Here is a 15,720-nt window from a genome sequence, read left to right on the forward strand (position 1 = left end):
ACTGAGTCGGGTGGACCGACGTTCACTCCACTTTTCCACCGGCTTTCAACCATCGGCATCGTCATCATCATCATCAGCACTGTCAGATTCAAGTGGCCAGGTACAGACAAAGGCGAGGTATTTATCATAAGCAGGGCTAGAAATTCCAAATTCCATAAGAAGAACTTCTAAGTACCTCGGGTCATGATGTTTTTTAATTCTTCTTTGTATTTATTTCAGGATATCCACTTCAATTTCATACCATTACAATCGTAAATAATTATCCGAGCTTTAAATATATCCTTGCAAAAAAACAAAATTTTATTATCAAAAAGCTAGCGTTTATATCGAGAGCATCCAAAATGTTCGTGACCATTTTTCCAGGCGACAAATTTATCAGTGGCATAAAATGAGTTCCACTGACGAGGTTTCCTCCACCCCTCTGATTTCACCTGACGACGATTTGTCATCTTTTAAATACAACAACAGAGCGGAGTGAAGCGAATGGCTTCAGGGCGAAGGACAAAGGACATGGCAATAATGCGTCGCAGCATAAATTTTATTTATTTTATAAGCGCATAAAGCTCTGGCCGTGGTCGAGAAAAAGAGGTTGCTTTTCTACACTAGAAGAAAGAAGAATTTAATGTTGAGCCCAAATGCTGTCAAACTAGATAAAATATATGTGCTAAATCCTTTCCCTTACAATATTTCTTATGTTCCTTCTTATAACAAACCAAAAGTTCTGCGTCCCCACAAAAGTTATAGCACGAACAGACACATTTTCTCTCAGTGCCGATCTAGAAACAGCAGAAGCGACAAGTAGTCCTTCCTTCACCGTTTTTACCCCCGTTGGCTGGCAACTTTGTTTGTCTAATACCTGAGATGCTTGGCCAACACTTTGTTGCCGTGTCGCGGTATTCAAAATAGGTTTTTAGTAGACTGTCCGGAAGTAGGGAAATGCCGGCGGCAGGGCCACGCCCATGGTTATGAATGGGCAGTACGCCCACGAGACCGGCCACGCCCCCGCAGGATACTCTGTGTGTGACTGTGCGTGATATGAGCGCGTCTCAGGATCTCGGCACCGCAGCCACTTCATGTCAGGCTTTGAGCGTAATTTTTCTTGGGCAAAATAACTTGAGCAGCATCGCTAAACGAGCTTTTTACGCTGCCCTTGCCATGAAAAAAAAGGGGAGGAGATGAAAAAAGATGCGGGGGGTGTCGCTGATGTCGTGGCAACGACGCGCTTGTAAAAGTTGAAAGATTTGCATAAGTAATTTGACAAAATGTAGTTGACAGTAAAAAGCAGCGAGCCATGCACACATGCACGCAGAATGCCACTGACAAAATGATATGGCCAAGAAGTGAGGGATTCCCCTGGAGTAAAATGGGGTTTGGGGCCAGCTGATGACAGCTAGTGGTTGGCCAACAAGGAGGCGCAAATCTCCCCCACATGATGGGGCAATCTTTCTTACTTATAAACCCACGAGAAAGCACTCGCATTAGAGCAGCAACCGTTTCATTACCCCAAATGAGAAATGTGACGGGGGCACTGACAATGGAGATAATAACAAGTGGAAAATAGCTTCAAAATTTAAAGTAATTTCTGGAAAAAGTGGAAGAATTGCGCTGAAAATAACACTTATTTAGAAATGTTTCACTCTTCTAGTAGCTTTCTTGGCGAGTAAAGCTCCTTTTGCTCTAGGACCTGTTGGTAACCATACAAAAAGCTTTGCGCTTACCGCCGAATTTTCTTAAACAAAAATTAGCTTACAAGTTTTCGATTCAGAAATAAATGTACTTATCCTTCTGCCCGCCGAACTACTTCGAAATTAAGTGCTCAGTCGCAATATTTATTGATAGTCACATGAAAACATAACAACCGTGACATTGTTAAGCATAAAATCGAACTATGGCAAGAATCCGATGGACTAAACACACTTTCCCAATGTTTGCAACTTTTCCAAATGTTACCTTTGCATTAATGAAAATTAGATTCACAAGACTCAAATGAACATATCAAAGCACTTGATCAAAATGTAACAGCATTTAATTCCACTAAAGTACTGAAAACTTCCGAAGAGTATTCAACGAATGAAAAGTACAACTCATAAAGTGCACATCAATTTGGCATAACGGTGGCATGATATGCTCGCATAAATTTTATGCACTTCAGCGCCACAAAAAGCGGTAATGATAATGCCGTGTCGCGTCATAAAAATATGATACCGAACACCCCCATTCCCCCAAGAATAAAGAAAAAAGGTGAGCACCACAATAACAATCGGAAAGGGGGAACGGAAAAAATGTACCTAAACAAAGTGCGACATGCCACAAAAGCTCGCGTAAAAATGTATCTATGCATCCCGTTGACGATTGGCAGCAAACAAGGCTGTTGCTAAGCTTTTTTTTACAGTGCACTGAGAATATAACCATAAACTTGGATTACGGAATTATTTGCCAGCGTGTTTCTTATTAAAATTTTAAGCACCGACCAAGGCTTGGTGTATACAACCAAAGTAAGTACTGTAAAAGCAACGTATATTATAATATGGAGTTTGCCTTAAAATTCATTTAATTAATTATTTGATTGGTTTCATGCAATATGGGGAGTATATTTGTCCGATTTTGCAGGTACCATAAATCAAGCAGATATCGCAATAGTTTGATTAGATAAAAATGAATAAGCCTCGCCTTTCTTTCTGTGCTTTTTGTCGGTTGGGTAAGGACGCCGCTTATGGCGATGGTATATGGGTGTGGGTTCGGAAACTATCCACAGTTGCAACGGGTGAGTGGTTGCCCCGGTGGTGGTGGCTTTTCCTCATTCGTTGCGAACGCTCCGCACACGCGACACGTGCGTGGAAAACTCCGTATTGCTGCGACATTGTGTATTGTGAAAAGTTGAAACTGTTGAAACTGGAATAAAATAATAATAGACACTGAGTGTCAGCAGCTGCCGGGAAAGGTAAAAAGTGTGGCAAAGAAATAATCGACATGTCTGTTAATTATGGTGAAAGTTTTCCCATGCACATGTCGCTCCTTTTGCTATGCTAGCTATTCTTTTTCCTTCGTATATATCTTTTATATATTTTTTTGGAGCGACAGCTGGCGTTGTCAGTAGCCGATACTTTGCTTGTTAGCGAAACAGGAGGCATGTCATCGCATCTCTATATTCCGGAGATACGCAACAGTTTCAGAATCTGGCGTTTCGTGTCATAAAGACACGCACAAATCATTCTTAAACTCAGCCTCAGGTCCTGGCTCGTCCTGATGGCTTTTAACGTTGTCCTTGCTTCCTTTTGCTTAACTCGCAATTTATGGTTAATCGATGTTGTCTTTGAACGTGACCTATTTGCTTTATTTGCCGTAGGTTTTCTGGCGTTGTCCTGCGAGTCTCCTGTATTCCATATCCTGTATCCAGTGTGTGTCGCCATTATCCCCGTCGCACTCAGAGCCCTGCTGACGTGTTAAATCGTCTTTTTGTTTACCCTTACCCTCAATAAAGCCATAATTTATTTTTCATGTTCTATCCCAGTTCGTTAGCATCTCTTCCTTTTCGCTTTTCATTTTTTTTCTCCTCGTTAGATGGCATTTCACTTTTTGCATACGTGGCGTATGCGCTATATTATATTAGGGAGAGAGAGCTCGGCGAAATCGATACTACGGACGACCTTGACTTCCGGCAAGGATGCTGCAGTTTGCCATTGAAGGTGCATTGTTGCCCGGCAACATTTGTTGCCAAGACCGGTGCAGCACTCTTTAAGAAAGCTTTACAGTTTTAGAATCATTAAAAATCGATCTGCTATACTTCAGTATTATACATTTTTAACTATCTGCTTAAGAGTAAAATTATGTATTTCTTAAACTTGCTATGACTAAGATCATCGTAAATCGTTGGTGGTGAATTTGTGTTGATTTAAATATCTACTATTAAGTTGAGGACAGTTGAAAGTTATGTTACATTCTGTCATTGTTTAAATATGGTATCAAATACATTTTAATTCTTATCTAGGATTAGTTGCTTTTTAGTTTTCAGTTCATCGCTGCATATTGGTATCCAAATTTTTTCCAGTGACCTGTGACCGAATGGCGTGTGCCATCTAAGGACACTAAAGGGCCACCTGGGGCTGCTAATTAGGACCCTGTTCATTACTCACGCCGCATTTGTCGTGACTGTCTAACTGACTATCTAACGGGGTCATCGGGAATGACTCTCACAGTGGCTGTATAATTATACTACATAAATATAAAAAGTTGGTATAAAAGCTTTGCATGGTTGTTTACTCAGACTGGCATGACAGCCATTCAAATCACATCAATCGATGTAATTTCCCGGCCTCGTCAGTCTTTTTCCCAGTAAGGGTTTCAAGGTTTCACAGAAATTCCGTAATTTTGTTACCTTCTGAATCACGAAATCAATGTTATTGATTTGGAAGGAAAATATTTGGCTCTTCAGGGTCTGTTTACCTCACTTCTAGCAAAAACTGAACTGATCAATGAGTCAACATCAAATCAATAATGAGTAATAATTATTTTAACCATGTCCTGGCTAAAAGAAACCTTTTCCTTTAATACGCCAATCAAATCTACTTAAATTCCCGTGTATTTACAATCCAATGACCCTGTCTTCGTCGCGCGTACAGTCGTAGTACATACATTTGTTGATGGAACTATTATTATTGCGAATTGACGCGTAAAATATTGAGGTGAGTCCACACACTTACCCTCGCCCACCAAATTGAGTGCTAATCAAACTAGTTGGACCTCGAGTCTGCACGGTTCATTGAGCCAAGTGCCACCCGGTGGGAGCCGAGACCCACCCTCTGCTATCTATCTACACTGGGAGAAACTTCTTTATATTGCAAACAGCAAACTTGAAATTTAGGACATCAATACTAAATCAATGAAACACATAAGGTACAAGACTTAAACAAATGCTTTAAGGCAATTTCTCATTTAATCCTTAGTGCATAAGTCTTTGAATGTGGCAAAAGTATTTGTAACATAAATTTGCCTAAAGTGATTCCTTCATTGGCCTGAAAACTGGTCTTAATTTTACAAAGTTTTGTTTGACTTCGATTTATATTTAAGATACGGAATGGCTGGCAAGCCTTTCGATGCCATTGAACCGTGAAGTGAGTGCGCCATAAGTGACTGACAAGTTATATTTGGACAAATTAATTTAAAATGTAAATCATCTAGATAAATTACAAGCGGCTTTCGGTCTCTTAGAGACAACGTACGACGACTTGGCATACCACCTTCTGGTGTAATTAGGCGCCTTTGAGCCAAAGTAAATCAATTCCGGGTGTAATAGCCCTGGGCTATAGCTGTCGCAGCCTGGCAACCATGGCCTATCCAATTTTCCGGCCAGAAAAATATTTGCCGAGCTGACAATTATTGTAGCGGCGTAAACACAGAAATTAAATATCAAACAAATTCCTGTAAATCGCCCGCAGGCAATTGACAGCTTATAAGGAAGCTTAGACACAACAAAGGAATCTCAAATGTTAATTAACTACACACAAATATAAAGAAGAAATGAATAACGTTATTCCTACTAATATACAAATCTCACAGGCAGTATTTAATCATTTAATATTGCTTGGCTTCTTGCAAACAGATATATTTTTGTGCGTGCTTGGAAATAGGCTGATGTAAATACAGATTTAATTTATCCTAAAAGATTTATTATTTACTGTTAGTAGAAATAATGGAAATAATAATTGGAAATAAATTAAAAATTACATTTTTTAGTTGTTTCCTTCTCACTCTCTTTGATTTAACTTCAAAGAACTTCAAAGACTGCGCTTCGTTACCACTAAAGATTGATTTGAATGTGTGTGTTTATTTTTCGCAGATGCATCGCGAAAACGCCTACAGCAAGGAGGCCGAGCTGAAGAATCTGGCCAAGCGCGAGTTGGCCAACGGGTTGGACAAGGATCCAATTTACAAATTGCGCCTGCAGTGCTTCAGTCGCGGTGCCACCGGCATCTTGGGCCTGTCCAGGTAAGCTGGCTATAACGACTAACCCCTTACCCCCGATTGCCACCACTTCAATGAACTAACTTGGCAAAGAATCAGGAGCTTAGGCTTAGGTGAGGCTGACTGTTTGCATAATGGTGCTCCAGTTGTGTGTGTTTCAGATACAGCAGGCTTCATACGGAGAATTGTTTGCAATTTGTTTCTTATCTGCATACACTTTCGGTAAACGAAAACTGTATGAAATTGATCAAATATTTTATCAGCTTTGAAAGTCATTAGTATTTCAAAGTACGACTAATTCTCGCTAAGGGATTAATATGTGTTTATTATCTATTTCATTGAAACACCTTTGTTATTAGATACAATTTTGTTCTATGCTAGAATCGGTTGAGTATCAATTTACAAAGCATTGATATTCGCCACTTTTGGATTCCTAAAGTGTGCAGGATTTATCTAACTTTTTTGGCAACATGCGAAATACGAGATGTGGAGAGGTGCAAGAGATGTGAGCCGAATTCCCCCATTATTCGCCTGAGATGCAGATGAGCCTCTTGTGTAGCGTTGCATCCCCGAGGGGCAGTATTAAAATGATGAAATCGTTGAGGGTCCCACAAGTGACGGAATAGAGAACATATAGCCAGAAAAAGGGCAGGTGAAGATGGTCGGAGCTGGGCAGGAAATATGGCAAATGAAACTGAAACTTTGCCGGCTTTTTCTGCTACCGCTGCTCCTGATGATGATGTTAAGTTCGGGCTCAGCTAGGCGCATGTAAATACGAGCATGCCGAGAGTTCGAGTGCATGTTGAACTAACATTCTCGAAAGCGCTTTCAAGTGTGTGCAGGCCGGGCAGGAAAAAAGGGAAAAATAGAAAAAACTATAACTATGAAGCTCGCTGGATGACTGTGGAGGAGGATGCCGAAGGGGGAGTGGCAAAAATCGCTGACTGAATGCAAACAAACATAATTGGATTTCTGTAGTTGCTGTCGAGCAAAGCTGCACTTTAAGAAATTAGATGAAATTTATTGATATGTTATTTAAATTCTAATTTAATTTATAATTTAAGAACATTAAAAATTGGATTTTAATAAGTGCACTAAAGATCTTAAAAAATATTTTGTTTCGTATAGAAATTACTTTTTCGTCCAGTATAGCGACCTGCCACGCCCTCCTTCCACAATCCCCACAGTGTTTGACTCAGCCCACTGTTAGTTTTTATTTCAATTTGAGCTGCGAGCAGAGTAGAGTTAAACCGCGTCCACCTGTACCGCCCACCGCCCAAAACCTCCAGTCCCCACCTGTTTTTCCCGCCCGACTGTCTGCTAACAATTTCCCGTTTTGAATATATAGACATTTTGTACAAAATCCTCGCATCTGCAACATATGTACGGTATGTGCATTTGTTTGTTTGTTGGCTTGTCGGTCGGATGGTGGCTGTGCCTATTGGCCTCGTCCTCGTGAGCGCGCATTTTCATTTGTATTTATGCAATTTGTTTGTTTGCCAGCCGGAAAATTCAATGCATCGAATGCATAGCTGAATGAGCTCCCACTCCCGATCCCACTGGCGCCCACTCCTCTGAGTATCTATCAATGGCATATTCTTATCCGGCTGGCTTTGTCCCGTGGCAATAATAGGAATATATTTTCATTTTGCCATTCATATTGCGAATTATTTTTGTGCGGCTCTCGTTTCTGACTTCGTTTTATATTTCCAGATCATTCCGGGTGATGGACGACGATGGCAGCAAATCTCTCAGTCCCGAGGAGTTCAAAAAAGGAGTCACGGATATCGGTCTGGACCTGACTGATTCCGAAATCGATGAAATGTTTTCCAGGTTGGTAATTGCCTTGTCAACTTAAAAGAGAAATGAAGACTTGAGCTCTTATTCAATTAGTAGAATTATTAGTTGACCGAAAAAAGTTCATAAATTGAAACATAAGAATCATAAGTAACTAACAAACTAATAAAGAAGCTATGAATAAAAACATAAAATAAAATATGATTTTAATTACAATTTTTAATTTCTTTTCCAGCTTCGACACAGATGGAAGTGGCAATATTAATATGACAGAATTCCTAGTAAAGCTGCGTGTAAGTAAATTGTATATTTACTGCAAAACAATGTTTTTATTAAAATATCTTTGATTTTTAGCCTCCTATGAATAATTCGCGTATCAGTATCATCGAAAAGGCCTTCGACAAGATGGATGCCAATGGCGATGGCCAAATTACTGTCACCGATTTAAAGAATGTATATTCGGTGCGCGATCATCCGAAATACTTAAGTGGCGAGATGACGGAAACCCAGATATTCACGCTGTTCCTGAAAAACTTCGAGGTGGGTGCTCCAAATCCGGATGGCATCGTGACCAGAGAAGAATTTATCAACTACTATGCCACGATCAGCGCCTCGATCGATAACGATGCTTATTTTGATCTTATGATGAGACAAGCCTACAAACTCTAGATTGTGTTCCTCTTAGAGATTTAATATCTAACGTCCATTTGCCGTCTCTTAAGCTTTATATGTTGATTGAATTGCGCACATGTAATAACAACTAAAAGCCAAGCCAATTGTTTTAATTACATATACTAGTAATGTTGAAATCTAATTCTTGTTGTAACATTTGAAAGTCAATAAAGGAAAACGAAAACATTTTCAAAAATATTCAGCATTGGCGCTTCGTAATAGTTGATTTGGCGCTTTAAACCGCTTTAACTAACCTAATCTTTGGCTTTATTCACCGATTTGCGAAATGACAACGCAAATCAGTCGAGCCGTAAACATTCCAATACCCAAACCCTCTTCGCCGCTCCAGTCGCGTGTAGTTTTGGCCAAATAATGCGCTATAATAATTTATTAAATTAAAGCCGCGTGCTAATTAGCATAAAACTAATTAGATTACTTGTACATGCGAAGCCGCAAAGCACGGCGTAACACTCGCTGAACGGGCACAGAGTTGGGTTTAGAATACGGTTTTGGTGCTCGGGCGGCATACGCGGCGTATGCGCAATCGTTAGCTGTGTGTTTTTGTCGCTTTTAATAAAAGCCAGTTTGGCAAAAAGTCAGGCGAGTCAACTCAGACAGAACAAATAAGCCTGATTAGCTCGTGTTTGTATGGGTGGGCGGTGTTACTGGGTTTATACGGTTCTAATTTTCCCAATGCTGACAAAAATGCTTCATTCGAATTTTATTCGAATCTGCCTCGATGTAATAGCCAGGATTTTGGCATCTTTAGTATCAGACTTTACAAAAAAATAAGTTTTTCAAAATCAGGAATCAGAGAGATCATGACATTAATTACTTGGAACTTTTATATATACATTTGAAAACCCATCATGGAGATGAACTCTTACCACAACGAAAAAACTTGTGCGACTTCTGAGCCCGCTCAAGTGCTTAATTAGAGGCTTATTAGAGCGCTGACGACGGCAATTGGCAAACTCTAATTACATTCATTTCGCATCGATGATAAGAATACCACATCTGATTATAAGCCGGGTAAACAAGGCTTAATATCCAGTGATATTGATAACAGCTCGGCAAACGTATAGGCCTGATTATGCAGCCAAGTTTTTGTATGCCATGTAGACAATGTTAAAAGTTTGCCCAAGTAATTAAATCACTTCGATCTTTGCTAATTACAAGCCAAGAACATACATTTAGCAGCTCGGCAAGCGTGTGCGCGTGTCTCCTTGAATGCCTATCCGTGGGTGTGGGTGTGGGTGTAGATGTGTGCCAGCGAGTGTGTGTATCCGTGTGCCTGTCTATCGACGTGTGAGTGGGGGGTATCTGTGTGTGCAGCTTGTTAGACAAAGCCCAGCATCACCGACATCCTCATCAGGCCAAAAGGGCCAACAGCGGCAACAACAACAATGTTGACAAGTTACCTGCCAAATTAATGCAAACATGAAACGTGCGGCAACGGGAATATTAATTAACTAACTACCTGGAACACTCACACTAATGCCCGCAGATACACACGCGAAATTTTCGAGTAAACACTTCTTGTTTTAAATTAATTTGGAAATATCAAACAAAACCCAAGTAAAATATACATAAAATAAAAAATTAAAGCTTGTTTTGGTTTTTTATATTTTACGCAATGCAATACACTTTGTTATATATTTTAAATTTTTTGTAGTGCAGCTACATGCTTCCAGATCTGTCGGCCTCTGGCCTCCGTGTGTGCCTCGTGTTGGCAGTTGGCACTTGGCATTGTCAGATTTGAAGGCGCATACCTGGCTACATAGCCGGTTTTGCTAACTAACTTGAACCCTTCCCCCGCGTCCAAAATAATCCCAACCACTGCCAAGTGGCGTATGATTAATGAACGTTTCATTAGCGCGACTCGCATTACATGCACGGTTCGACCGGCCAAGGAGCAAAAGGAAGTATTTGCATTTCAGCAGGTTGCCGAACGTGATCACAATATTATCTCTTCATCAGCGGCCAGTCCGGTTCTCCAGAAAAATGTGGAAAAATGCAAAGAGCTTTTTGCTCGCACAGAGTCGGAATTTCGAAAGGGATGGCTATTTTTAAAGTTCTGGTTATAACTTTAATTTAATGCTAAAAAATAGATAATTCTACTATGAGTAAAAAATTAATTCTACCTACGATGGAAGACGTCTGTAGCATATTTGTTTTTAATATTGTTCTTACTTAAATAATGGTACCACTAAAATATTCCTTATCTATTAATGCCGAGGTGCCAGGCACTCATTTCAGCCATATTTTAAGGCATCTCTACTTTCCCGTAGTTGGCCATGCTCAACTCCTTTTTGCAGGCAGCTCATGTAGTTGTTTTTCCTCGGCTACATGTCGTTGGGTGGATCGCAGGGTGGAAAATGAAGCTGGCGTTAACGAGTTACAATGATTTTCGTGCTAATTAAAATGTTTTTTGCAATCAGTTTACCGCATTAGCATTTCGTTTAGCAGCCGAGCAAGCAAGCACCTGCAACATAAATTACGTATACGCAGCGTTGTCGGCAGTGCCAGTGAAACGAAATCGTTGGCCAAAAAGTCTGTTTACGTCGCCTAATGAACTCCCATATTTGCCAGCATAGTTTTGGTCTCTTCTGTCACCTGTCTTCCCATCTTGGTCTCTATTTCCCTGCTCATCCGCATTTTATGGAGTAGCCTAATTAGATGTTTTAGACGTTTTGGCAGCTACGGATGACTGGGATTGAACTCGTTAGTGGTTTTCAATTACATGTTTCCTGGCATTTTTCAATTGAATAGATAGGCCTTCGTTATTTTTTACAATGGATGAAAGCACTGCAGATAGTTTTGTGTGCCCATGGAATTAATGGAGATTTGAAAACATCACATATTTGTTTTAAAAAAGGTATATATATTATAAATAATATATTTGTAATAGTGTTGTGGAGGTGGAAATGCTGCATTTTGAAATATAGTTAATCATTAAACTTGCAAAAATGTTAAAAAATCGTATTTGAAAAATGTTTCGAACTGCAGTAATGTCGTTCTCTCAGTGCATTCAACAAATATGCACATACCACTCGTTTAATATCAAAATCCAACTTGACTAAACTGCTGCCACTTATGGCCCAATCTAAGAGATGCTATACTCTCGAAAAATGGCTTACTCGTTGCTCGGGGCACATGCCGTAACACGTGTTGCAAAGTTTTTAGCCAATTCGGATAAAGTTATATTTGGCCAACAATAAGCAAATGCGAGAAATGCTCTCAAGTATTTTCAGACGTCCTAATGCGGGGCATTTTATTGCTGGCACATACACACACTCACATGCGATTTTGCAACTCGCATGCTGGACACGTGTAAAAGTTCGGTTTTAAACACTTGCAAACAAAATGTTTTCGATTTTTGAAGCGTTGCTCGCTTTTGTTTTATGAATCTCAGCTTCTCGGTCATGTGTGTGGCCCACAAAACGCACAGCACAGAAATCCCCAGAGCGGGCAAAAACTTTTAGTTTCGGATCGCCCACGTTTACTGTCAATAAAACTTTTCCGGAGCGGGCAAAATGAAAGCAAAGCAAAAATCCCTTTAAAGAAATATTACGTTCAGTGGGTGCGGGAAAACAGGATAGATTATGTTAGAGAAAACGGAATGGTGCGCCGTGTCTTATAAAACATGCAAATGCAATGAAATTACATGTTACGTATACGCCCCTTGGTGCAGCCGGAAAAAGTACGAAGAGAAACAGCAACAGCAAGGGCAGAAAAAGCAAACTTCATACGCCAAAGGATTATGCAAAATTATGCTTAAAAAAAGGGAATCACGATGTTAAGGGAGTGCAATGGGAAAGGCAAAATCCACGCACATTAAATTAAAGTGCTTTCAATAAAGTCGAATCGTGACTTTGGCCCTAATGACGAGGACAAAGGACAAGCCTGCAAATCTCTCTTAGTGCTTGACAAATTGACTTGCAAATCTCTTTTTATTTTTTTAGCCCTTATTATTATTATATCTTTGATTCGGTGCAAGTATTTCATAATTTTCGATGGGCGTAGCCGTAGCGGATGCCGCACTAAAAGCGCACTCAGCTCAAAGACAACCAGCGGAAATAGTTGGAAAAGCTGGCTGGCTAGAAAGTACGTGCGACTGATACACTAAAAGTTTAAGTTTGTTGCAATTAAAATATAAGAATGCATATCTACCAATATCCTTCGCGCATCAAAATATTGCTGGATAATACTAATAATAATTTTACTTACTTTAAACTGAATTTAAAAAAGAAAAGTGCTCTGTTACCTCGCCATTTCTAGCAGTGTGCGGAGTCCTGCGAGTACGTGCCATGGGCCAAACAAAACACGCGACCCAGACGAGTCATAAGCAGCTGAAAGGAGGATTTGGATGGGGATGAGCTGGGGCTTGAGCCGTTTTGGTGGCCGACAATGACCCGACACCGTGGGATTTGGCAGGGGGCAGGGGACAAGGGCCAAAAATGAAAGCCGCAGCCAGACGACCGCCATTTATAGCGAATGGATTCGGATTTTTCGGATTTGCGCACAAGATAATGTGCAGCACTATCCTTTCTGCCGCCCATCCCTTATCCCCCGCAACTTCCATCCTTTTGAGCCCGATCCTTGGTTGCATGTGAGAGGGCTAAGCAGCAGCTCGAATGCAACGGAAATAGTTTTGTGTGAGATTTATTGCCACTCTGGAGAGTCATAAAACGGAAATTGTACACAAAATCCTTTCGGATGCTCGTTTAAGTTGCCAGCTGACCCACCTCCCCCCACTTTTCTCTGCGTGTATGGGTGAGCATTTTTATGTGTTGTGTCATTTTTGTTTACTCTGCTCTGCTGTTAGCTTGTCCAAATGTTTATGTAAGTCATCGCTTCGTTTATTCGATGCCATCCCATTTTGAAATTATATTTTTGCCCATTTTGTGGAAGCGCTTCTGATTTTCTGCTGGCTAAAAACTCTTTGCCCTGCAATTGCAGTTTATTTATTTTATTTACCACCCTTTGAGTGGGTCAAATGCATTGTCCACTTGGATTCTTCCCTCCAACTCCTCGGCCATAAATTTGCCCGGCTTTCGCAGAGACACAGATTAAAATGCCCACTTTGCTGAATTGGTTTAGAAGTAAAAAGGGAAAATCTGGAAAGCCCTTTGTCGAGCACAATATGGAAAAGTGCATTAAACTTTTAATAAGGAATTATTTCCATGGAGCTCAGTACTTCATTAGGAAACAGAATGGTCGACCGACAGTTATTAATAAAGGCATTACTGGGGAATAGTTTAGAAGCATAATACAATAAAATAAATATAATATAAAGCTATAGTCTAAGATTGTCAACATACATATAGCCGATATACACGCATATATAGTTTAGTTTTGCAAACTTCTGTATATCTATAAAACTAGAACTAGATTGTGGACAAAATAACTGTTTCTATAACTCTTTCCGATGCTGTAATAAAACATGAATAAACCGAATTGGATGGGAATTGTAGATGCGATTGGTTTTTGAGTATCCTCTTTTGGCATTCATTTGAATTTTGCTAGCGATGCGAAAGTTAAAATTCTTAGTTTCATTCATTTCAATTCCAAATCAGTTTCACCTACCCCTTCCGTTCTCCAGATCTCAAACGGTTTCGAGTAATTTGGCTGAAAACCAAAATCCGAGCTACCCAATCTCCGACTCCCGAGTTTCTAGAACCTTGTCTGGCAGTCGCTGGCTTTTTGATGACAACCCAAAGATATCGCTGGAAAAGTGGCTGGCCAAGTTACGCAGTGAAAACGGTTTTCTATGTCCACCGAGGCCATTACCATATATCTAAACGGTGAACTTATAGAGCAAACCTATTTACCCCTCAGCTGCTGCATCTACTCCTCCTCCTCCTCCTCATCGCTGGGCTCTTTTGTCATCTTGCGTAAACAGCAGAATTTTCTCGGATAAAGGCGGGCGATTTTGGGGGGATCAGGCGGCATGATGCCACCGTCTGGGCTAGAGACCCATTTGGGTGCTAACATGATTTTGCACCAGGAGTCTCTAGTCTCGAGTCTGGGCCTGGTCATTTCCATTTCCGTGGTTGACAACATTTTTGGCAAACGATTTTCTGCTTATTTGCCGCAAAGCAAAACCAATCGAAAGATGGCTAGTGATGGTAGAAAATGATGGTCTCTCAATGAATTTACCTAATAAATTAATATAGTTTTTAAATACACTGCTATGATGGGTAGAATAATCTTATTAAATGATAAGCCGCAGTTTGTTTACCATATTTCAGTTTGTTTTACCTCAGGTTATCCCCAGAATAGTAATAACAAGTTTATTCCGTCTTCGGATGCTTTTACCTGTCTGTTTAACCTATCTTCTTGGCCATCTCTAGCCAAATTCATTTATCTCCCTTTAATAGAGTTGGCCAGACCCGGCTGCTTAGCATCGCTGAGACAGAAGACCAAAGACCAGACCGAGGACTGAAACCGTGGAACGTTGAGCTGGCACTGCAGACAGCACGGCAGGATAATCATTTTTTCATAAAGTCATTATTGTTGTGGTTGCAGTTGGAGCCGTATTCGACCGCACCTCTTATCCTGCTTATCTGCTCCCCTGGCAACTATTGTTCTCAAGTGTTTGTCGTTTGTGCGACTGTGGCAAGAGGAATGAAATTATGTTGCCGATGGCCAAGGCAGCCGCAGAAAACAATTTCCATTTAGTACATTTTCCTGCAAGTAAACACGTTCCTGTCGCCCTTCCAACTGCTGGGAAAATGAGGTATATTTAATTGAATTTAACATGTCAGAAAGGATACAAAAAAATCTTATTTTGATTGCTCCTCTTATTATTATTAATTTTATTAAAATGCATAGTTTCAGTAATTTAACTTGAACACATTCGCTTAGATTTATTTCATTAATTTTAACTTCAAGGATATTGTAGACCTTTAATATTAATTTATAATTATTCCAGGGTATCATGCTGCTGAATTTATTTACTTTTTATTTGTTTGCCATCGTTTTCGAGTGCGCTGCGGCACTTTGCGTTTGGCTTTCCACTTAGCATTTCGCTATTTTGCGCTGATGGAACTGGCGACAGCCCCAAAGTAAATGAGTGAAAATTGATGGGGACAGGGCGTGGGGAATTTTCCAGAGGAAAATGGCCATTAGGGGCTTTGGCACTGCTTTCTTTTCCAATTCAGACGTCGCTCTGTCAATTAACCGCGACCAGAAGGCTTAGCCTTCTATATCTTCAAGGCTTAGCCTACGAAATTAATTGATCGAGCCTCTCCGGCTGAGTAACCATATCACATTTCAGGCAATTAG

At 40.3% G+C, this 15,720-nt stretch overlaps 1 protein-coding gene across 1 annotated transcript; it reads left to right on the forward strand.

Moving 5' to 3' along the window:
* The first annotated feature begins 2,784 nt into the window (after window positions 1–2,784).
* On the forward strand, window positions 2,785–8,628 carry LOC6728303 (calcyphosin-like protein). The gene is made up of 5 exons (XM_016176827.3): window positions 2,785–2,941; window positions 5,837–5,985; window positions 7,675–7,794; window positions 7,994–8,051; window positions 8,113–8,628. Exons 2-5 carry the CDS (start codon window positions 5,837–5,839, stop codon window positions 8,425–8,427), a joined length of 642 nt encoding a protein of 213 aa, XP_016034939.1. The 5' UTR covers window positions 2,785–2,941; the 3' UTR covers window positions 8,428–8,628.
* Window positions 8,629–15,720: the final 7,092 nt, after the last annotated feature.

This window comes from Drosophila simulans, chromosome 3R (assembly GCF_016746395.2).
Source record: "Drosophila simulans strain w501 chromosome 3R, Prin_Dsim_3.1, whole genome shotgun sequence".
Classification (NCBI taxonomy): Eukaryota; Metazoa; Arthropoda; class Insecta; order Diptera; family Drosophilidae; genus Drosophila; species Drosophila simulans.